The sequence below is a fragment of the Microtus ochrogaster genome, unplaced genomic scaffold, assembly GCF_000317375.1.
Source record: "Microtus ochrogaster isolate Prairie Vole_2 unplaced genomic scaffold, MicOch1.0 UNK109, whole genome shotgun sequence".
In the NCBI taxonomy this organism is placed as follows: Eukaryota; Metazoa; Chordata; class Mammalia; order Rodentia; family Cricetidae; genus Microtus; species Microtus ochrogaster.
The window spans coordinates 63,151-86,108 of NW_004949207.1; the positions used below are offsets into that span (position 1 = coordinate 63,151).

The following is a 22,958-nucleotide window of genomic DNA, read 5'->3' on the forward strand; positions in this document are numbered from 1 at the left end:
GACACCCCCTGGGGCAGAACAACCTAGGATGGCATTGGCTGGAGACTGTCCCTCTCATTCTGGAAAGATCTAAATCAGGACCTAATGTCCCCAGAACAGAACTCCCCTGTTTAGGACCACTTGTCCTATCCACCTCTCCATCTCCACAATGCCCTCAAGGACCTCCATTCTGAATGCTCCTTCCCTGTCAACCTCCAAAGTCCCAAACAGCGCCCTCCAGTGGACGATATGGATGTTACTCCTCCAGAAGGACCACAGGATCTCAAACAGCATCCTCTGGTGGATGGCCCAGGCATGACAGGAGAACCCAAGCCAACCTGGAGCACAGGTTACAAACTAGGGGTGCAGATTTTGTGGAAGCAATGGGGTCATCTTCCAAATCTGGATGTTTTAGACATGTTTCACACATGAGGTGACAGAGACAAAGGAAGGTGTCATGGCATTTAGCGGATAGGAACCTTCCCCAAGAATATGTTTCTCTTCTTTCTATTATTAAGACAGCTAGGGGCTGGAGACAGACAGCTCAGCTGTTAAGAGCACTGATTGCTCTTCCTGAGGACCTGGATTCAATTCCCAGCACCCACATGGCAGCTCACAACTGTCTGTGTCCTCCAAGATCTGACACCCTCACACAGACATACGCAGGCAAAACACCAATGCACATAAAATGAAAATAAGTTGTATAAAAAAAGACAGTCAAGAGCTGATAATTGGCTTAGTGGGTAAAGGGCTTGTCACCAAGACCTGCAATCTGTCCTCAGGACCCATGTGCTGGAAGGAGAGAGCTGACTCCAACAAGTTATCTTCTGATCTCTACACATGCGTGTGCCACCACTGCCCAGCCTTGTAATAAATAAATAAAATGTGATTTAAATGTGTCAAATTTTAGATCAATCTAAACAAAGTCAACATATTTAGACCTCTTTCGTAGCAATTATGATCTTAGAATTACACTTTGACCTAGTATGGAAACTCAAGTATTTTGGCCAGCGGTATGGAAAGGCAAGGACTGCATGTCAATTTCCAGAAAATGACATTAAAAGGAGCAGGAATGCTGTTCAATGTTTCTCCGATCCCATTTTGGGGGATGCAGATGTTATGGCTGATATAACAGTTGCCTCATCACGCCACATGGTGGGAGTCCCTTGCTGAAGATGGTAAAGCAAGACACAGCGAAAGGGGCAGCAAGGTTCCCTGTGGTAAAAGCAACTGGTCCCTGACGTCAAGCGCAGTGTGCCAGCCTTACATGGCTGTCTCCAAAGCTTCTTTCTCAACTTCTTCTCCTCCTCCTCTTTCTCCTTCATCCTTATTTATGGGGGGTAGGGCACATGCCACAGTGCCCACGTGGAGGTCAAAGGACACCTTTCAGGGAGTTGTTTCTCTTTTTCCACTTTGTGTGCCCCAGGAGTGAAACTTAGGTTACAATGTTGATGGCAAGCGCCCTGACTGCCTGGTCACCACCCGCCTTTTCCCCTGCTCTTTCACTTACTTAGTCATATAAGCTATTATGGGTTTAGCAATAGCCCTGAGGTCCACAGAAAGCTTATTCCTGTCCCAGATCTTTCCTTCCGTGAAACAAACTCGTAATTACAAAGATCAGATAATAAACTGCCCAACATCACTTGCTCTCGAACAAATTGGACAAGGAACAAGATACCATCACTAACAGGGCCCACTTTATGGGCTAAAAGTCGCTGAGCGTCAAGACTGGACAGAACCGGGCTCATTCGTTGCCCCCGTTTCTCCATGGTTTTAACGATCTAGCATTATCACGCTCAGAAGCCGCTTCAGACTCTTTCTCTCCCACAGCGACAGTAACACACCCTCGCCCCTCTTTCCAGAAAGACCAGGAAACAGATAATGAAGGGCTGATCCCACCCGTCTTCCAGGCCAGAGTGGCAGCCTCTGGCGCCACCTGGCGATAGTGTCATCGAGTCAAGCACCGACTCGTCGCGGGTGAGCTGGCCTGCAGATGCGTTTCCCGGCATGCAGTGGCCAGGTTCTCCAGGGACAGGAGGGTTGGGAGGTGGGGGATGTCGTAGTTTGGAGAGATGGAAAGCGCACTTCTGGGCGGGGTTCGACTCAGCGCTGGTGTCTCCTGGGCCAACCTTCTTCAAGGCAGTGCGCCCTAGCTCCCAGGACCTAGGAGGTGACCTGGGATGAGTGTCTGGGGCGCGAGGGACAGCTCGTGGCGGTCACAGCGAGCATGCGTCCGCGTGTCCTCCCCCCACATCGCTCCACGCAGCGCCCCGCACCGCGCGCGCGCGCACGCACGTCCCCACGCTCGCGCGTGCAAGCCAGTCTCCCACGCAGCAGCGGCCGGCAGGCTCCAGGGACAGATGCCCCCACCCAACTCGCGAGCCACTTGTCCCTCCCGCGTAGTGATCTCGTATGGGCACGAAGCTGCACAATTTCCACCGTCACTCGGGTGCTGATAGGGAGACTCCCTAGAAGGCAGAGCGTGTGGTCTGTAGGACTCATGAGCAGGCTGGGGGCTCCAAGGCTTGGCCGCTCCCACCTGCTAACCACAGCGACCAATGAAAGCTTGGCCTGGTGATGTCATGGCCCGGCCGGACCCTTGTGATGACAGCCGGAGGTCATCGGTCAGGGGAATCAGCTCAAGCCCACCCTTGGGGGTTCCGGAAGTTTCCACTGCTGCAGACGTGTGCAATCTCGCCCTGCAGCCTTCTGCAGGCCACTGTGTGGTCTGCCTTCTCAACTGTCCCCGCGTCACCTCTCCTTGCCCTCAGGGGTCTCCTCCTATGTGTTTCTGTATCTGTTCCCACAGGTGTCCCTTCATCTCCAGAGATGCTCCACGTCATTTTCTTCTACCAGTGCCAGCTGAGGGGGTCTTCGGCCAGGATTTCACATGTCGCTTCTCCTAAACCACCCCCATGCTATGTCGTGGTTACAGATGCTCAAGTAATAGGCCTCTGATCTTTCTGGATTAGGGCTATCATTATGTCCTTCCGTCCATGAAAGTCGGTCTGTCTGTGACTTGTCACCGCAGGAGACTGTCGCCTGCGTGAGCGGTGTCTGGTGTCTCCGCAGGCTGCGGTCCGTCTATCTGTCACGTGGGTGTCTGACCCGTCGCTGCAGGTCTGCGGGTCTGTCGGTCTGTCTGAGTCTAACACTGGAGCGTGTCTGGGCCCCGCTCCCCGGGGTCCCGGGGCTTGAAGGGAGGGAGAAGGAGGGGAGGTGGCAGCCCGGGGGAGCGGGGAGGGGCGGGGGCGGAGACAGTGGGCGGGCGGGGGCGCCGTGCGGCCCGGAGGGGTGTGTGCGGGGGGCCGGAGGCGGCTGTCACTGTCGGCTCAGCCTGCGCCGGGGAACATTGGCCGCCTCCAGCTCCCGGCGCGGCCCGACCCGGCCCGGCTTAGCCGCCTCAGGTGAGTCTCCCAACCCACCCGGGACCCTCCACCGCCTGGGGACCAATCCGCATCCCAGGGGAACCGGGCGGTCCTGGAATGATCGGAGCCCCCCAAACAGATTCCACTGCACCTTCTGCCTCCCGGGGCCTGCCCAGAGCCCCCCCCCCCCCACTACCTCGCACTCCTCTGAAACTCCCGCTAGCCGCAGCATACTTATGGTGATGCTCGCCTGGCCGGTGGCTGCTTCTGCGCTCTCTTCCTGCAGGGACCCCCTGAAGCCCCATTCCCCACTCTCCTCCAAGTCTGGGGACATTGGAAGACGCCCCCTGTTTGGGGCGGAGCCCAAACTGCGCAGGTTACTGACATCCCGACTGCACCACCCCCCATCCCGAAGGCCGCGACCCCAACGTCCCTACCCAGAGCCCCTTGCCAGCTCCAGGACCCCCTCCTGCGGAGATTCCGTCTCTATTTTTCTTTCTTTCTTTCTTTTTTTTTTTTTCTTTCTTTTTTTTTTTCTAAAGGGAGGCTCAGCGGAAGCCCCGAGTTATAATTAGCCCCACTCGGGTTTCCTGATTAATCTCCAGCAACGCCACTATCCCCAGATCCAGACGAACAGGGCTGGCTGGGTGATGGGTGAACGCCCGGAGGGGGTAGTTCCGACCCGGGGAATTTTGATCTCTTGGCTGGAGATGCCGGAACTACAACAGCTGTTGCCCCCAAAATAGCACCCCTGCCTTTGCAGCGGGGATCTCCGGAGCTCCGGAACACAGGCGTCCTGACTCGCCCTTCAGTCCCCTCTGCGATGCTCACGATCCTTCAGATCCCCCCCACATCAAGGCTCGGGCGGGGAGCGCTGGCCTCCTCTTGGTCTCTGCTGCTCCCGGTTGGCAGCGGCAGGCACTGCAATATAGGGATGCATAGGGGCTTGAGTCCTGGGGAGCCCCTCAAGGGGCTGGTGAGCCAATTGGCTGGAATCAGGAGAGAGGGGTGCGGCTGATGAGAAGCAAACGGGTACCAACCGGCTGTACCAGGAAGAAGATGAGGCGGAGCAGGGTGGGGCAAGGTGTGGACTGGACAGGATTTGGGATGCCTTCAGGACCTGGGACTCCCAACACCTTGAATGCCCAACCCAGTCCCTGAAGGCTTTGGCCAACCCAGGAGAGACTTGGGATGTGCTTTCTTACCAAAACTTGCACGCTCCTGAAGGGCCCCACCCGGCTTCGAGAGCCCCGCCCCTGTCCTGAGGCCTGTACAAGAACTGAGGCCTTTCCAACCCAGCTCTGTAAGCAAGGGGGTCTTAGGCCAAGCCACAGAGGCAGGGGAAGGAGGTATGGGAGGCCTTGGGACTTGCTGGGCCGGGGAGAGTGTGTATTAGTGGGTCTTATCTCAGTCGGCTGCACTTGTGGTATGGGTGTGTGTGTGTGTCTGTTTGATCTTGTGTTCCCTCCGGTTTGTCTGCCTGAGTCTTGTCTCGGTGTTTGGTTCCATTCCTCCCCTCCCCTTGCCAATCTGCCCCACCTCCTCTGCAACTCCTTGATAACCCTTGGGCAAAACTGTTACTTAATCTCCTTCTGAGCTGCCTCCTGTCTTCACCCTTTACCTTTCTTTCTCCCAGCAGACATCCGCCTGTCATGGCAGTCATGAGGCCTTCCTGGTATCCCCTGCACACACCCTCCCTGACATCTCCCCTCCTCTTCCTCCTCCTCTCCCTCCTGGGAGGAGGGGCAGGGGCTGAGGGCCGGGAAGACCTACAGCTGCTGGTGAGGGTTCGAGGGGGCCAGCTGAGGGGCATTCGCCTGAAGGCCCCTGGGGGCTCAGTTGCAGCTTTCCTGGGCATCCCCTTTGCAGAGCCACCTGTGGGCTCGCGTAGGTTTATGCCACCAGAGCCCAAGCGGCCCTGGTCGGGAGTGTTGGATGCTACCACCTTTCAAAATGTCTGCTACCAATATGTGGACACCCTGTACCCTGGGTTTGAGGGTACTGAGATGTGGAACCCCAACCGAGAGCTGAGTGAAGACTGCCTGTATCTTAATGTGTGGACACCATACCCCAGGCCTACTTCTCCCGCACCTGTCCTCATCTGGATCTATGGGGGTGGCTTCTACAGTGGAGCATCCTCCTTGGACGTGTATGATGGCCGTTTCCTGGCCCAGGTCGAGGGAACCGTATTGGTATCTATGAACTACCGAGTAGGAACCTTTGGCTTCTTGGCCCTGCCGGGCAGCAGAGAAGCCCCTGGCAACGTAGGCCTGCTGGATCAACGGCTTGCCTTGCAATGGGTACAAGAAAATATTGCAGCCTTTGGGGGAAACCCGATGTCAGTGACTCTGTTTGGGGAGAGTGCAGGTGCAGCCTCGGTGGGCATGCACATTCTGTCCCCGCCCAGCCGCAGCCTCTTCCACAGGGCTGTCCTACAGAGTGGTACGCCCAATGGGCCCTGGGCCACCGTGAGTGCAGGAGAGGCCAGGCGCAGGGCCACACTGCTGGCCCGCCTAGTGGGCTGTCCCCCAGGTGGCGCTGGTGGCAATGACACAGAGCTGATAGCCTGCCTGCGGACGCGGCCAGCTCAGGACCTGGTGGACCACGAGTGGCATGTGCTGCCTCAAGAGAGTATCTTCCGATTTTCCTTCGTGCCTGTGGTGGACGGGGACTTCCTCAGTGACACGCCAGAGGCCCTCATCAATGCTGGAGATTTTCAAGACTTGCAGGTGACTAATGGTTTCCCGGACTATTCTGGGTTTCATCCATTCCTCCCCTTCCTTCCCCAGAGCCCCAAGCATGAGGGCTTACTGCAGACCAACTGTTAGAGATCCGAGCTTGTGGGTCCCAAGGTCATTCCCTCCCTGAGGAGGGTTCAGATCCCATAATGGTTGCTGGGCAAAAAAGAAACAATGGGTATATTTTTTTCTTTCCTCCATGCCTTGTCCCTTCCCTGCTCTCTACGTAATTCTGACTCTGTGATGGTTCGTCCCTCTGGCTATTTGTTTGTTCATCTGTTTCTGTCTGCCTGTCTATCATCTCTCCATCCTTCTCCCCATCTCCAACAATCCTCAGGTGCTGGTGGGTGTGGTGAAGGACGAGGGCTCCTACTTTCTGGTTTACGGGGTCCCAGGCTTCAGCAAAGACAATGAATCTCTCATCAGCCGGGCCCAGTTCCTGGCTGGGGTGCGGATCGGTGTACCCCAAGCAAGTGACCTGGCGGCCGAGGCTGTGGTCCTACATTATACAGACTGGCTGCACCCTGAGGACCCTGCCCACCTGAGGGATGCCATGAGTGCAGTGGTAGGCGACCACAACGTTGTGTGCCCCGTGGCCCAGCTGGCTGGGCGACTGGCTGCCCAAGGGGCCCGGGTCTATGCCTACGTCTTTGAACACCGTGCCTCCACATTGACTTGGCCCCTCTGGATGGGGGTGCCCCATGGCTATGAAATCGAGTTCATCTTTGGGCTCCCCCTGAACCCCTCGCTGAACTACACCATGGAGGAGAGAATCTTTGCTCAGCGACTTATGAAATACTGGACCAATTTTGCCCGCACAGGGTCAGTGGTATTGGAGTGGAGATGGCCTCTGGGGGTCCAGGGGAGATGGGTGCTTATGGCTGATAGTGGAAGAGAAATACCCACAAAGGAAAGGGGATGCGAGAACAAGGCAGGCAGAAGGGGGAGTCCTTAAGAGACAGAGCCGGATACTTTTTATCCCAGCACTCAGGAGATAGAGCCCTGTCCACTCTATATACCCAGGCTACATGGAACTACATAGGAAGCCTTGGTGGGGGAGGGGTTGGGGCGAGTGCTAGAAGTACGGCTCGCTGGTAGAAGGCTAAGGACACAAATATATACGAGGCCATCTCCAGCACTGCAAGAGATAGCGAGGTGACTGGCAAAATGGCTCAAAACAGGTAAAAAGGATCGCTGTGCAGGCCTGACTACCTGAGCTGGATCCCTGGAGCTCACATAAGCGTGGAAGGAGAAAACTCCACACATTTATCTCTGACTTCCACATCACACACACACACACACACACACACACACACACACATTCATCATCATAATTAAAATATATTAAAGACAGAGAAAGGCAATAGAGGGCTGGGGCACCTCGGTTGGTAAAGTACTTACTTGCCTAGCAGGCACAAACCCTTGAGGGCACCAGATATTCTATCACCCATGTTTTAAAGGCAGGACTGCACCTACCTACGCCCAACTAGGATTTTTTTTTTTTAATAGAAGGGGGAAAATAAAAATTGAACAAAGAAAACAAAGGGAAGTGGAGAAAAACACCCTTTGTCGTCCCTGCGCTCAGGGAAACTGAGGCAGAAGCATTGCCAAATTGAGTTACACAGTGACACGCGCGCGACGAACACACACAGATGAAATAGACAGATGGCTGGAGGAGTAAGGAGGAGAGGATGGGTGTCTCCCTGGAGTTGAAGAGGGTTCAGAGTCAGGAAGAGGACCAACGACATCATTCCTTATCCCTCTGGGCAGGCTGAGATTTCCCCTTCCTTCCGCAGGGACCCCAATGACCCTCGAGACTCCAAGACCCCACAGTGGCCACCGTACACCACTGGAGCGCAGCAATACGTGAGCCTGAACCTGAGGCCCTTGGAGGTGCGGCGGGGGCTGCGCGCCCAGACCTGCGCCTTCTGGAATCGCTTTCTCCCCAAATTGCTCAGCGCCACTGGTAGGCGCGGGGTGGGGGTGAAGGGCAGGGAACTAATGAGGCGGCAAGGGTTGGAAGGAGGGGAGAGCAAAGGGATGCAAAGACAGGGTGTAATCCCCTCTCTTCTCCACCTCCCCCAGCCACGGAGGCTCCCTGCACCTGCCCAAGCCCCGCCCATGGGGAGGCTGCCCCGAGGCCCAGGCCCGACTTATTCCTGCCCTTTCTCCTTCTCTTCCTTTTCCTCCTCCACTCCCGGCTTCCGTGGGTGTGACTACAGCCTCTTCTCTCCTCTGGCCTCAGAGGACACTTACTCTCTAGTATGTGGCTGGAAGGAAAGGAGGGACCCCTTCTAGGGATACAGCACCCCACTCCCTTCTCAAGCCGAGACAAACTGGACAAAGTCAGTTTAAGCGAAAATCCAAAAACCAGTTTTCTTTTTTTAATTTAAAATTATCACCTGGAAATTGAGCCTGATGTTGAGGGAAGAAGGACCCGGGGATAGACAGCGTCAGTCAATGGGGCTTATAACCGCCAACCATTTCTGTGTCTTCTCTCTTTTCCCCAACCCATGGACCCTCCTCCCATTCTGGTCCTGTCCCTCCCCTCCATCTTCCGACCATTTCTCTCCACTCGCGTTCCTGCCACCCTTCTCCACCTCTACTCTCGTCCTCCGTATCATCCACTGTTCTCTTCTCACCACTCCCTTCGGCCTCCTACGTGGCGTGCACGGCGGCGCACTCACGCCCCCTCTTGCTGCCCGACCCGCTCCGTTTCCTTCTCCTACTCTTGCGGGGTGCCCCGGCCGCAGACACGCTGGACGAGGCAGAGCGCCAGTGGAAGGCCGAGTTCCACCGCTGGAGCTCCTACATGGTGCACTGGAAGAACCAGTTCGACCACTACAGCAAGCAGGAGCGCTGCTCAGACCTGTGACCCTGGGGGGACCCTCAGGTCTCGCCGCCCTGCCCGAGCCCCTAGCTGTATTATATACTATTTATTTAAGGGCTGGGATATAATACAACCAAGCCCCAGACCCTGTCCACCCCATCCCGACTCCCCCACCACCACTAGGGGCTCCCCTTCTGCATGTCTGGGACCGAGCTCCCATCCCCGCGGTGCCTTCGCCCCTCCGGGCCGCCAATAAACTGTTACAGCCACTAGTTTGTGTGACTGGCAGGAAGTTGGGGCGGGGACCGAGTCAGTGCTGGAAACAGAAGCCTCAGGATTGGCGAACATCGATGCACCTTGCCTGCAGGATCCGGCGGAAGCAAGTTCTGGGCCCACCCCTTGGGGCGGAGCTTGCGACTGCGCAGCAAGGCTGCTCGTCCGCGCCTTTTAGAAGGCTCCGAAATCGGTGTCTACTTGTGGCATTTCTCCTTCGTGCTTCGGTTTGGTGAGGGTTCACCGGTTCCGCGCGCCTACCCTGCCCGCAGCTAGCTCCAGAAAAGACCGGGAACCCGTAATTCGCCCCGCCTCGGCTGACACCTGCCTGAGCACCCTGGAGCTGCTGAAGGATGTGCACCTGGGCCTGGCTCTGCCCTGCCACGGTCCCGCCCGACTGGCCCTCCTCTCGGGCCACTACCTTTACTATCACTACGGCTGCGATGGACTGGATGACCGCGGCTGGGGATGTGGCTACCGCACGCTGCAGACACTGTGCTCTTGGCCAGAGGGCCAGTCTTCCAGCGTGCCTGGGCTGGCAACCATACAGGCTGCCCTGGAGGACATGGGCGATAAGCCCCCCGGGTTCCGGGACTCTCGGGACTGGATTGGCTGTGTAGAGGCCAGTCTCTGCCTGGAACACTTTGGAGGACTTCAGGGGCGCCTATGCCATGTGCCCCGTGGAGCTGGACTTCTGGGAGAACTGGAGCGGCTTTATTCCCACTTCATGGAGGGCGGCGGCCCAGTAATGGTGGGAGGGGATGCAGATGCTCAGTCTAAAGCCTTGCTGGGAATCTGTGAGGGGCCAGGTCCGGAAACCTATATACTGATACTGGACCCACACTACTGGGGCACTCCGAAGAACAGTAGAGAACTGCAAGCTGCTGGGTGGGTGGGCTGGCAAAAGGTAAGCAGTGTCTTTGATTCCAATTCCTTTTACAACCTGTGCTTGACCAGACGTACCTGAATCGACCCACCCTGCCTGCACTGTGGGACAGGCTCCAGAACTGGGACTGCTCACTGGTCACTTCCACCACCAAAACTCTGGGACGGGGCAATGGCACAGGCACGTGGATCTGCGTTCAAAGCCAGCCTGGTCTACCCAGCAAGTTCTAGCTAGCCAGGGTTAGAGGGACACTTCTCAAAAAACAGTAATAAACTGGCACAGTTCAGCTGACTCTGGTCCTGCCTGTGTTTGGGAAAGGTGTACAGCACATGAGACACTAGCAAAGTGCTTTTTACTAGCAGGAAAAACAACGTACAAAAAAATTCTCAGCTGATGGGATGAAGTGGTCATGGGCAGTAGATGGTCGTCGATGTAGAGTGAGGGGCTCAAAAGAAATCAACATCATCTGGGGCGTCCAGGTCCCTATACTCCACTATGGCCCTCGGGTCTCCTCGAACCATCCTGTGAAATACAGGAGTGTGGGGTGAACAGAAGCCCCTGGTCAGAGGAGGGAAGGAGCGTGGGCCTGTCCATTCCTGCTCACCTGTTCCGAGGTTTCCCAGGGTATCCTCCTTGGCCTCGAAAAGCATCATAGTTCCCGCGACCGGCGCCATACGGAGCATGGGGGTATGGAGGCCCTCCTGTTGGGACTGCAGGGCGGACAGCACCAGCTATGACAAAGACCCAGGTTGAACTAAAAACTGACCTCAACCTCAGTCTAGCTAAGCTCTGGAGCCCTCAAACACCAAACCCCTGCATTGCCCTTCCAGACTCACCTCCATAGCCCAAGATGGGAGGCCGGGGCTGACCATATGGCATCAAGCCCTGTGGCGTCTGGTGCGGATAGGGAAGTCCTGGAGTCAGGCCTGGGGGGAGTACAACATGGACAGGAACATGAATTACTGCGGGGGAGGAAAGGAGATGACAAGGATTCTAGGATAGGGCCGGGAGGTTAGTGGGGTACACTTCTCAAGGAGTAAGGAATCAGGTGTGGTAGTCCCCCATGGATCGTATCTTACTCTGGGCAGGGCCAGGTGGCTGAGCAGGCTTGATCTCGGGCAAAGCTGGGCGCTTAGCATCTGTGAGAAAGTTGTTAAAGAATGCCACCTCCTTCTTCACCTCCTCAATCTTCTCTGCGTGCTTATTGAAGATATGTTTGCGTACAAACTCAGGGCCCTGGGTGGGAAGGACCAGAAGAGGGCAGCACATGCTGCAGTCTCGTTCCTCCAGAACCCCTGGGCAGTCACAGCCTCCTCCAGTCCTCTAAGGGGTCTTGCTGCCCCAAGGCCACCTCCCAGTCCTCCCACCAATTCTTTTCACATCCCAGACCTTGAATTTCTTGCCACTGAGAGGACAGAGCCACTTATCCTTGCCCAGTTCCTGCGTGTTGGAGGTGACAAACTTCTCCACTTCCTGTTCGGGGTCCTTACGCCCCATCTTCTGTGCCTCTTCTTCAGAAAGCGATTCCCGCACACTCAGCAGCGGAGTCAGCTTCTCCTCAAACGTCTTCTGCCACTCCAGCACTGTGGATCGGACGACAGCAGGCTGAGAGTGAGCTGGAGGCAGGGGTAAGGAGGGACAGGAGAAGAACGGGGACACAAGACAAGATTCAGGGGACCTGCAGCATACCTTCTCCGTGACTGATCCGGTTGGGAGGCATGGGCCCCCGAACGTGGATTATGCCGCAGCGGTTGGGCATCTCGTCTTCATTGGGGTACTCACAAGTGTTGTAATAATCCAGAGAGTGCACAATCCGCAAATACAGCAGGAGCTTATCTAAGACCTGAGGGAGTGAGACATACCAGGTCACTACGCAGCCAGCACCCCCAGGGCCGCACCACCCCAGATGGGCGCAGCTGGCACCTTGATCAGCTTTTCATCCCTCTCCACATTGATCTCTGCTGGGTTGCCTTCCTTGGGAGGCTCCTCAGGAGGGGGCCCTCCACTGCTCCCCAGAAGCTCCTCCTCTTCCGCACTCACTTCCTCAATCAGGTAGTCAGTGATGTTCTTTAGGATGGGGTTTTGCGAGGGCAGGCTCTAACAGGAATGAGATGGACGGTGAGGCAGAGACGATGGGAAGAGGGAAGCGCTTCCTGCTGCTCGCCACTATGTAGGCCCTTCCTGCCCAGCCCAGAAATGACTTAAAATGGGGAGACCACCCAAAGGGCAGATAAGGGAAGTTCTGGGTAGGATCCAGACAGAGGTCATGAAAATAAGAAAATGAGGTCAGAGGGCAGGTCAGAGGGATAGTGAGCTCTCCCAATTGATTGTTCAGTTACACATTCAACTCCTGTTCTATATTTTACCCCCTTCTGACTTGTCAACTTAAGATACTCTGAGGAGCTGTTGGGTGCACTGGAAACAATCCCTGGGAGTCACCTACTGTGGGCACAGGTGGTGTCCCAGGCTCAGAGGCCCAGAGCTGGGTCCTGTCATCCAGTGTGTGGATCAGCTTGGCTGCCAGCTTGATGTCATTGCGCACTATCTGCTTGTGCTGTGTGATACCATTAATGTTGCGGACACGACGGGTCAGGTCTCTGTTCACACCAGGACTCAATTCACACTCACGGAGCTGTAGGGACACAACAAGCTGGCCAATGACTGCCCCAGAAGCTACACCCTCAAGACTGGGCCCTATATAGAACTGGTAGTTAAATCCAAACTCCCCAAGGGTCAGGGACCAGAGGGATTGAACATGGTCCCAGCCCCACAGCTTCTCAGACAGAAGGGAAACAAGTAGGTGAACACTCGTGGCTGCGAGTGGACAGGCAGAGCCTGCGCTGCTTCCTGCAGCCCCGTGCCCAGCACTTACGCGGATGTTCTGCAGGTTCCAACAGATCTCCTTAATATTAACGCTGCGGTCAAAAGTCACCCAGCCACGGCGGAAAAACCTACATGAGAAAGCTTGTTAGCAGAGCCTGTTAGCACGGTCCTGGGATGGAGCCAGTGGGACTGCTCATCACTGTCCAGCTCACCTCCTCTCAGGTTGGGGCTCCGACAGCGCCACTCGCATAAAGCCTGGGTACCGCTTACAGAGCTGCAGGAGTCAAGGACAGAGTTCACGCCTTTCAGCTCTGCACTTTCAGAACCCTAAAGTACCCATCATCCCCAACACCCAAAACCACAAGGCAGACCAAACCAGATGTCCCTAAGCCAAAGGCAGCCTGCCACCTGAAGGATCTGAACCTCAACCAACCCTGTCCCCAAGACCAATGTCCCCACTCACAGAAATGATCTCTGCCCTCGAAATGTTGGGGGCAATGTTGCGCATGAAGAGAGAGCAAGTCTTATGCAGGGGCCGGGGCTTACACTCCAGCCCTGCAGCATCCTTGGGCTTCTCCCTCTCTTCTTCCTTGGGCTTCTCCTTTTCTTTAAGTGCCTCCTCTACGTAGGAAGAAGTAGGAGTTAATACAACTTTATTCACTTGGGTGGAGTAGCAGTTACTACCAGACTCCACCTCACAGGACACCTTCCCACCAGTCAGACTGTCTCTGGAGCATGTTCTCGCTGTGTCTCTCTCCACCAGCCCATGCAGTAAAACAAAGGAGCAGAAACAACAACAGTGAAGCGTACCGGTCTCCTCTTTCTCCTCCTCAGCTGGACCACTCTCAGACTCGGACTCAGATTCGGACACACTGCCCTCATCAAAGCTGTCATCACCACTCTGCTTCCTGTTCCGCTTCTTGCTCTGGGGAACAACAGGAGCAAGCCAATCAAGACCACCCAAGATCCGGTCTGACACCTTGGTCTCATGCAAGACACACCTTACCTTCTTGGGTTCCTTCTCAGCCTCTTCTTTCTTCTCCTCCTTGTCCCCGTCACCCTCAGATTTCGTTTTGTCATCATTAGGACTGTCATTTTCCGGCTACATGAAGAGACAGTTTCTGAGAATGTCAATCTTTTCCTCTGGCCGCATCAGAGCCACCCCTACCATCCCGCAGTGGAGGTTACGGCTCCCTCAGCCCCCGCCTCTTGACCTGTTTTCCATCTTCTTTCTTCTCATCCTTATCGTTGACCTTGCGCTCTCCATCCCCCGGGACTGGTCCAGCACGGCCTTCCTCTTTCTTGTTGGCCTCCCCAGCCTTGCCTGCCTGTTCTTCCTCTTCCTCCTGCTCCAGGATTCGGAGGTCATTCTCTGTGCCACCTTCCATCTTAATGACAGCTACCAACGACAACAGCAGAGGTCGTAACCAGAGCTTGGGTTTCTATTCCCAGCCAAGACCTCCCCAGCCTCTAAGCCCACACCTGCATCTAACATCTTCACAATGGCATCAGCTTTGTCTATGTCCAAGAGAAGGTTGTCAAACCAGCCACTCTCCATGAGGGACAGGAACACCTTCAATCGGTTCTGCAGGGCCCCCCGGGCCTCCTGCCGGCGCTTTCCCACCTCATCGGGGTGATACTTAGATCGGAACCTGGGAGAAGAAGCAAGCAGGGTAGGAGAAACAAAATAGTTACTAAAGGTCCAGGCAAGGCTGTGGGGAGGGGGGGCCCAAGAAAGGTGGGGCATAGCCTCTCACACCCACAGAAGGTAATAAAATCAAGAAAGGGGTGCACTAAAACCACCCAACACCCCAAAAGGAGCCAGAGGTCATGCTCTGGGAAGATGTGGGGAGAAACGAGAACTGAGAGCTCTGTTAAGACCATGCTCTGGTCACGGGTCATGAGGCAGCTCTACTGCTGTGGGAAGAAGCACTAGTGTGCCAACGTTTCCATTCCCAATGCTTCACAGAAAGCTAGGGAGCAGGAGCCCCCAGAGAACCTCCCTCTCCTGGCCAAGCCCAGACGAGGTTCCCGCCAACTCCCTCCACCCAGGTGGAGCCAGAAGGAAACCTGAAGTGTACCAGATAGAAAAGGCCAAAAGGCAGGACACCTTTCTTCCCTAGCGGGATGATAAGGCAGTGAAGGGACAGGAAAGAGCAAAGGGTGAGGCCAGGGCCGTACAGCTCAAACAGGCCCATGGGAGAGAAAAGAGGGCTGGAGGGTTAGAATTTGGGGAGAGTGTGAAAAGGAAGCATTTTAATAGGCCTCTGAGGGTAGGGAAGGAAAGCCGAAACAGAACACACTAGGGTACAAAATAAAGAGGAAAGGAGGGATGGGGAAATGTAAGGAGGGCCCAGAAATCTGAAACAAAGACAGACGAGCTGAAACAAAAGTGCTCAGCGGAGAGCAGACATGGGCAAAGAAAGAATGAGAGGTTCATGAGTGATGCAAAGACACACAGGGCATCAGAGGGGCACACAGGACAGGACAGGACAGGACAGGACAGGACAGGACAGGCTGAGCAGAGAGGAAAGCCGCAGGCGTCACCTCCAGGATCTTTACCTTGGCTGCTTGGTCAAACAGAGCTCAAGATTTAACTAGTGGCGCCCAGGGCCCATGCTGGCTGGCGGGCTGCCCGCTGGCTCCTGGCTGGGGTGACCGGCCTAGATGCCCCGCCCCCGCGGGCCTCCGCGGTGGGGGCCCTAACTGACTAGCTGCCTAAGCAATACATTCAGCTAGACCACTGCATTGTGCACAGCGGTGCCCTGCCTGTCTGCCTGGCCGGGCCCCGCCGCTCTGCCCAGGGGCTCATGTATGGGCTGGGTATGGTGGGGGTGGAGGTGGGTTTGCTCCGAGCTCCGTCGATGAGCGGGTGTAGTTCCCAGTTCTGGCTCTTTTCAAGGAGGAGGAGCAGAAAGAGGATGAGGAGGAGGAGCAGGAGAGGGGAAAAGATGGTTGATTAAAATTAAAACATCCACATAAGGAAAAAAAATTCAAATTCTTTTTTCTGTCAAACGACCCTGAGATCTTGGCTGTTCTTGTCTGGCTTCACTCGTTGCCTTTGGGAGACCACTGCCACACAGGGTCCTGGTGACTGGGGATGATAATGACCCACACCAACAAGAAGGTCACAGTCTTGTGCTGCCCCAAGAGGCTGAGTAGCTCTGGTCAGCTGCCTGGAGGTGTCCCAGTGAGGACAGCAGAGAAGGGAGACGGGTGGGGGTCCCACCAGCCAACACTGTTTCCCTCCCCTTTCCCACTCCCAGGAAGCACCATGTTGGGGAGAACTGGAGGAGGACAAGGCTGCAGCTCCTCCAGCCAGACCAGAGAAATGGGCCAGGGCAAAAGGGGCAGGCAAAGCCGGGCGGTGGTGGTGCATGCCTTTAATCCCAGCACTCGGGAGGCAGAGGCAGGCGGATCTCTGGGAGTTCGAGGCCAGCCTGGTCTACAAGAGCTAGTTCCAGGATAGGCACCAAAGCTACAGAGAAACCCTGTCTCGAAAAAAAAAAAGGGGGGGGGCAGGCAAACAGGGGCACTCACCACTCCTCATCTTTATGAGCCAGGAAAAAGTCCTGCATCTGCTGCCTTCGGAAGTCGAGCTTGTAGTCATTGTAGCGCTTAACTGCCTCGGTCTCATCCACAGAGTCGTCCAGGGACAGGAGGAATTCTTTGAAGGACTTCATTACGGGTGGTGGCACACCCAGGTCAATCTCTGCAATGCTGCCTAGCCTGAGGATTCAATCAGGAAGGCTTGACTGTGAAGGAGAGGTAGGGTCTAGGCAGTCAGACACCCACCCCTTCCTTTGCCCACATGCCCACCATGCAAGCAGTAAGTGCTAACTTCACAGGCACCCAGAACCTAGCCCTCTCCCAGGTTCCAACCATGGTCTCTAGCTGCCCCAGACAGTCCTAAAACCTGGAAAATCCCTTCTCCCCACAACCCCAGGCTTTACCTGGCCTGGATAGGCAGGACATGGTGCTGCATGATGTGGACGTCTGGGTGGCCCCAGGGCTGAGGGGGGCCGTAAGTTGGTCCCCCACCCCCCCCAGCATAGGGCATGTCATAGCCACTGTGGTATGGGTCAGAGCTGTGCTCATCCCTGAAGGTAGGGGACACAAAAGTCAGACACAGAAAGAACCAGAGCCACCTCTCCAGGACATGGACAAGGGCAGGAGAAGGGGCACACATAGGATATAGTCTCTCATCCAAGGGATAATGGGACAAAGGAAGGCTGTATGTGGGGATGACCGAGACATGGAAGCAACCAGCTTTCAGCAGGAGAGGAGGGCTGAGGCCCAAGGGAGCTGAGGGTTAGAAAAGAAAGCAATGCCTCACCAGTCTCTCCGCATGCGCTTTTGTGGAGGGCTAAGTTCATGGCGAGGGGGTGAGAAGCGCTCTCTTCGATTCCGGTCATAATCTCGATATTCACCCCGACTGCGGCGCTCACGGCCACGGTCCCACTCTCTGAAAGTAAGAACAAGTCACAATAGGAAAGACGATAGCTAAGATGGAGATGTGGATGCATTGGTGGAATGCCTGCCTGGAAAACACAGGCCTAGCTGGGCTGCAGTGGCGCACGCTTTTAATCCCAGCACTTGGGAAACAGAGGCAGGCGGATCTCAGTGAGTTTAAGGCCAGTCCGGTCTACAAAGCAAGTCTATTACACAGAAAAACTGGAAAAAAAAGAAGAGGAGGAGGAGGTGGAGAAAGCACAGGGCTTGGGTTCATTCTCTAGCACTGCACACACACACAAAGCACAGTAGCTTGACAGCTGTGGTGGTTAACACACAGGTTGGCCTTGAACTCCCTATGTGACTACAGCTTATCACTTCGAACCTATCTGCTACTTTCATATCCCAAGTGCACACATCACTACACTTACATTAAAGCAAAGCTTTAGCATCTGTGAACCTTAAAACTACACACTAATATAGATTACTGTGGAGGTACAGAAACTCAATCTCGTGCTTCCTGAATCTGTTCCACCTTTGAGCTGTGCTATGCCCCTGTCAGGCTGCCCTGAACTCACTCTGCATACTAGGCAGTACCTAAACTTGAGATCCTCAGTTTCAAGAGGAGAAGAGATTATAAACTTAGATCACAAAGTTATTCTGAGGTCTGGTTCAGAAGAGCGCCCACAGTGGTAAGATGGAAAGGCAGACAACCGTGGCCCACATGCATTATCATAAAAGAAAACACTTAAGTGGCCCTTTCAGACAATTTTGGCTACACCACTATACCTTCTGCATAAAGTTAACGGACTCCTGCTGTGCTGGCAGAGTTCTCAAACTTTTTTTTTTTTGAGACAGGTTTTCCCTGTGTAGCCCTAGCTGTCGTGAACTCACTCTGTAGACCAGGCTGGCCGCAAACTCACAGAGAAATGCCTACATATGCTTCCCAGGTGCTAGGATTAAAGGTGTGGACCACCAAGCCCAGCCATTCTCAATCCTCCTGCCTCAGCCTCTCAAGCAGCTGGGCTAGGTAGTTCCTGGGTTTTGTGGGGTTTTTTTTTTGGGGGGGGGGTATTTATTTATTAATTTTTTAGACAGGGTCTTTCTATGTAGTCCTAGCTGTCCAGGAACTCACTGTGTAGATCAGGCTGGCCCCTGACTCCCGCGACTACTAGAAGGTGTGAGTTCCTCACTAGGTCCCCTTTTTAGTTTTTGTGACAGGTTCTTCCCCTTTGTAATCACGGCTGGTCTGGAACTCCCTACTTAAACCACGATTGTCTCCGACTTGCACAAATCCTCCTGCATTTGCCTCAGGAGTGCTGATTATAGGGGTGAGCTCTGCTCCTGGAAAGAGACAGCTTAAAAGCTGAAGCAGGTAACTAGCACTTGGAAAATGGAGGCAGCTACATAGTAAATATGAGACCAAACGAGGCTATATAAGGCCCTGTCTTTAAAAAGTTAGCTGGGCCGGGCAGTGGTGGCGCACGCCTTTAATCCCAGCACTTGGGAGGCAGAGGCAGGCGGATCTCTGTGAGTTCGAGACCAGCCAGCTAGAATGTTTCACCAAAACCAAAACCACACCAGTAGGCTAAGGCTGTGGCTTGCCTAGAATGTTCAATACCCTTCTCTCACTGTGCTACCAGCTCTTTGAGCAGCTCCTGACATTTCTCACTATACAGTATCAAGATATATTCCATTGGGCAAGTCATCAATCCCAGCACTCAGGAGGCAGAGGCAGGTGAATCTCTAAGTTCCAAGGCCAGCTGGGTCTACAAAATGAGTTTTAGGACAGCCAGAACTACACAGAGAAACTCTGTGTTTAAAAACAAACAACTCCACACACACAGCCAAGAAAAAAAAAATCTATTTCATAAAAGGCTGCTCATCTCAGAAAAGTTTGAACACTAGGACATTTTCAAGCTCATACCAGTAGATACAAGTTTTCCAAAATTGTTTCTACCATCAAGTTCCATTAGCAACAAATACAGACAGCTTTCTTCTAAGCAACAATTTCTCTTAGCTTATTCTTCTGCACAAGTTTGCTAACATTAGGGTGAAGCCCCAGTGTTGACACTGCTCAAATAAAAAACAGCACCTGTAAGAAAATGCTTCAGGCTCCCCAGCCCATCACACAGCTGCTTTTCCTAACAATGACGACTAGCCTACAGGCAGCACCGTGCTAGATCTAGGATGAACACTTCCCATCCGTCACTCATCCTGAACACCAAACCAGAAACACTAACTGATGTTCTCCTAGCTGGCATCCTTCCTATGACCTCCGTGCTAAGCATCTGCCCCTCAGAAATTAAGTTTCCTCGCAATGATCTATTTGTGGCGTGTACCCAAAGCCACTTTGACCTCACTGGTGAACTCTGAAGGACTTCATCTAGTTTCAGACTCAGAAAAGCAACTCTGTGTCTTCTTCCTTAAAGAAACACCAAGGAAAGTTGGGTATGGTGACTCACTTCTAACTCAAGCACTGAAGGGGCTGAGGCAGGAGGATCATGTTCCAGGCCAGTCTATACCACATAATGAGACCCTGTCTGAAAAACCAAAATGCAAGGGGTGTAGAGATGGCTCCCAGCAGTTCAGAGGACTGAGGCTCTGTTCTAAAGAATCACATGGCAGCTCACAACCACCTGTCAACTTGCCAGTTCTAGGAATACAACATGGTTCTGCCTTATTCTCTCGCTTTCTTTTGTTTTTGCTTTTCGAGACAGGGTTTCTCTGTAGCTTTGGAACCTGTCCTGGAACTAGCTCTTGTAAACCAGGCTGGCCTCGAACTCAAAGAGATCCGCCTGCCTCTGCCACCTGGAGGCGCCACCTCCACTGCCCCACCTATCCTGGTTTCTTACAGGCACCAGGCACAACATAAATACATGTAGGCAAAACACTCCAACATATTTTTTAAAAAAAAAAAAATTTGCTGGTGGTGATAAAGGCACTCATTTAATCCTAGAACTGGGTTATTATTATTTTTTTGGTTTTTCAAGACAGGGTTTTTTTCTGTAGCTTTGGTGCCTGTCCTGGAACTAGCTCTTGTAGACCAGGCTGGCCTCAAAATTCACAGAGATCCACCTGCCTTTGCTGGGATTAAAGGAGTGTCACCACCGCCCACAGGCCTTTCTTTACTTTTTGGGTTTTTTTTTTTTTTTTTTTTTTTTTTTTTTTTTTTAGGGTTTCTCTGTGGCTTTGGAGCCTGTCCTGGAACTAGTTTTGTCTTCACATTTTGGTAATGAAAATATCAGTCCCTCTCTGTTCCCTCTTTTTTTTTTTTTTTTTTGTTTGGTTTTTTTTTTTTGACTCCTAGCACTGGGAAAGCAGAGGCAGACTGGTCTCTGTGCTTAATGTCTGCCTGGTCTACGTAGCGAATTTCAGGACCACCAGGACTACATAGAGACCCTGTATCACACCCCCCCCCCAAAAAAAAAACAAGAAAGGAAACACAAAACTGACAAAACAAGCAAACAAAAATAAATAGATAAAAGATACAATGTACACGTAACAAAATGCAGTGCTTCTTGGACAAGGGCCATAACTTCGTTGAGCTCTTGCCCAGCGAGTACAAAGCCTCGGTCCCATCCCGAGTACGGCACATGCCTGTAATCCCAGCATTGGGGAAAGTAGACAGAATCAGAAGCTTAATGCCATCCTTGGCTACCCAGCAAGTTCCAGGCCAAAGGGCCAAGAAACCTCCGGATGCCTCTATAAAGACTGATTTTCCCACTCAAACTCTTGGTTCTAACGCTTTGATCTGTCTTTTCGTCCTTACTGTGAGGGTCTGAGCTAGAGGTCTCCCTATGTGGCCTACACCTTAGCGGTGGATGCACGGGTCCAACTAGCTGCACAAGGCTCCTGTCCACCGCTAAAACTGGCTGTCACTTTGATCTTAAACGCTTTTTAAAATCCAAGACAACAGTAAGTAGAAAACGGTCCAATGGTGGACTACATCTTAACAAAATTTTGTAAGGGAAAAGGCGACGCAAGTAAGGTGGGACGGAATAAAACCGCGGAGTGGGAAGGCTGGGGGATGTGGAGTCGGGAACTACGTTAAAATTTAATATTGTCTCACCGGTCATTCCAATCGTCCCCTCGCCGTCTTTCATCTCTTTCCCGGGAACGGTCATAGTCGCTGCGCTCTCTCCGAAATTTGTCCCTCCGTCTCCGATCGTATTCGTCATCACTGTCACCCATCGTGCTGTCAGAGGAGGCCTGGGGCCCGGCGGCGGGCGGACACGGTGATGATGAACAAGGAGGACCAGAGGAGGGACAGTCCCCCGGGGGCAGCACGCCCGCCTCCCTCCCGCCGAGGCCGGCCTGCCATCCCGGGCAGGGCGATCGCTCCGACAGTTTCACTGTCCCCAGGGATTCCCCCTTGTCCACCCGAGGCCCCCGGGCACAGTCCTCTGCTTCCGATCCCGCCGCCCGGGCCTTTCCTTCCCCTCCCCCACCTGGCAGCGGTCGGGTCCGTTGGAAGCGCGCGCCGGCGGCGGCGGGCTTGTTTTCCGGGCGGACCGGAACGCGCGGGGATGGCTCGCAAGGAGGGTTGGAAGGAGGACGGGGCGATGCTCGGCCCGGAGGCCGAAAAGGAGGAGGGCGAGACGGCTGAGGGTGAGGCAGGGGTCGCGCGCGGCGTCGGAGCAGCCCCGAGCTGGACTTCAAACTACAAACAAGCCCCCCGGCCAAACTTAAACTAAAAGAGAGGACGAGGGGCTGATGGGAAAAGGGTGGAGACGCGGAAATCTCGCGCGGTTTTACGACAAAAATCCCTCAAGCGCTGGGAGCTACGGAAGCTGAGCGCGGCCAAGCCAGGCCTCCCCAAAGTGCTCGTTCCTTTTGCTCACGAGGGGAATGGAGATAGAGAATTTCGCTCCCTCTAACGTCTTCTAGATCGGAACAAGTTTGCGTCTAAGAGTTGCAAGGACCCTGGGCTATTGCACCTCTTGACCTCTTCAAGGGTGGATTTGCCCTCTCCGCGCTATGGATGGGGTTGAGGGCAGTGGATGTCTAGGGAATAATGCATAGAAGCAACCATTTTAAAGGCATCTCATCCCACCATTTTCTCCTTCCGCAGAAATCCATGGTATGTGCTACCTGCAAAACGCTCTCTTCCTGCTTTTCCTGCACAGAGGCGCCTAATCCTCGTGCAAACCGTGCAAATCTCAGTTTTAGTGCCTAATACTTTAATGGAGAAGCTGTACGTAGCAGTCAAAACAACCCCCAGGATCTAGTAGCTCCCAGTTTAAACGCGTAATTCCCCAAGATAACACTAAGCCCGTTTCAGTAAATAGAATGCCAAGCTAAAAAATGGGGCAGCCTTGCTCCCAGCAAGAAAACCTCAGCATGTAAAAAGATGTCTTTACAATAAGGGGCATTTTAAAATTTAGTACAGTCATGTTGGCACAGGCCTCTAATCCCAGCTACTCAAGTTGAAACAAGAGAATCACAAATCAAAGACTGCAGAACGCCGGGCGGTGATGGCACACGCCTTTAATCCCAGCACGAGGGAGGCAGATCTCTGGGAGTTCGAGGCCAGCCTGGTCTACAAGAGCTAGTTCCGGGACAGACACCAAAGCTACAGAGAAACCCTGTCTTGAAAAACCAAAAAA

General features: G+C 54.0%; 3 protein-coding genes across 10 annotated transcripts; 2 read left to right on the top strand and 1 right to left on the bottom strand.

Annotated features, from left to right (window-relative positions):
- Positions 1-3,272: 3,272 nt before the first annotated feature.
- On the top strand, positions 3,273-9,184 carry Ache (acetylcholinesterase (Cartwright blood group)). 4 transcript variants are annotated; one of them, XM_026778161.1, is made up of 5 exons: positions 3,273-3,386; positions 4,984-6,076; positions 6,423-6,907; positions 7,882-8,051; positions 8,839-9,184. In XM_026778161.1, the coding sequence occupies exons 2-5, from the start codon at positions 5,000-5,002 to the stop codon at positions 8,958-8,960; spliced, it is 1,854 nt and encodes a 617-aa protein (XP_026633962.1). In that variant the 5' UTR covers positions 3,273-3,386; positions 4,984-4,999; the 3' UTR covers positions 8,961-9,184. The 4 variants fall into 4 exon arrangements, with proteins under 4 accessions (XP_026633962.1, XP_005371481.1, XP_026633963.1 ...); XM_005371424.3 differs by having other exon boundaries at positions 4,987-6,076; XM_026778162.1 differs by lacking the exon at positions 3,273-3,386 and adding an exon at positions 3,872-4,650 and having other exon boundaries at positions 4,987-6,076.
- An 81-nt stretch (positions 9,185-9,265) lies between these two features.
- On the top strand, positions 9,266-10,365 carry Ufsp1 (UFM1 specific peptidase 1 (inactive)). The gene is made up of 2 exons (XM_005371466.2): positions 9,266-9,298; positions 9,367-10,365. Exons 1-2 carry the CDS (start codon positions 9,266-9,268, stop codon positions 10,153-10,155), a joined length of 822 nt encoding a protein of 273 aa, XP_005371523.1. The 3' UTR covers positions 10,156-10,365.
- A 41-nt stretch (positions 10,366-10,406) lies between these two features.
- Srrt (serrate, RNA effector molecule) lies at positions 10,407-22,049 on the bottom strand. Of its 5 annotated transcripts, XM_013355276.2 has the most exons (20): positions 21,801-22,049; positions 21,422-21,561; positions 17,234-17,362; positions 16,851-16,997; positions 16,438-16,626; positions 14,380-14,549; positions 14,112-14,296; positions 13,904-13,999; positions 13,708-13,822; positions 13,361-13,518; positions 13,110-13,171; positions 12,947-13,025; positions 12,518-12,706; positions 11,998-12,171; positions 11,764-11,917; positions 11,464-11,657; positions 11,154-11,310; positions 10,911-11,012; positions 10,679-10,805; positions 10,407-10,596 (listed from the first exon to the last, which is right to left on the bottom strand). In XM_013355276.2, the coding sequence occupies exons 2-20, from the start codon at positions 21,541-21,543 to the stop codon at positions 10,521-10,523; spliced, it is 2,625 nt and encodes an 874-aa protein (XP_013210730.1). In that variant the 5' UTR covers positions 21,544-21,561; positions 21,801-22,049; the 3' UTR covers positions 10,407-10,520. The 5 variants fall into 5 exon arrangements, with proteins under 5 accessions (XP_013210730.1, XP_026633961.1, XP_013210731.1 ...); XM_026778160.1 differs by lacking the exon at positions 21,801-22,049 and having other exon boundaries at positions 10,679-10,784; positions 10,911-11,000; positions 21,422-21,794; XM_013355277.2 differs by lacking the exon at positions 21,801-22,049 and having other exon boundaries at positions 10,911-11,000; positions 21,422-21,794.
- Positions 22,050-22,958: the final 909 nt, after the last annotated feature.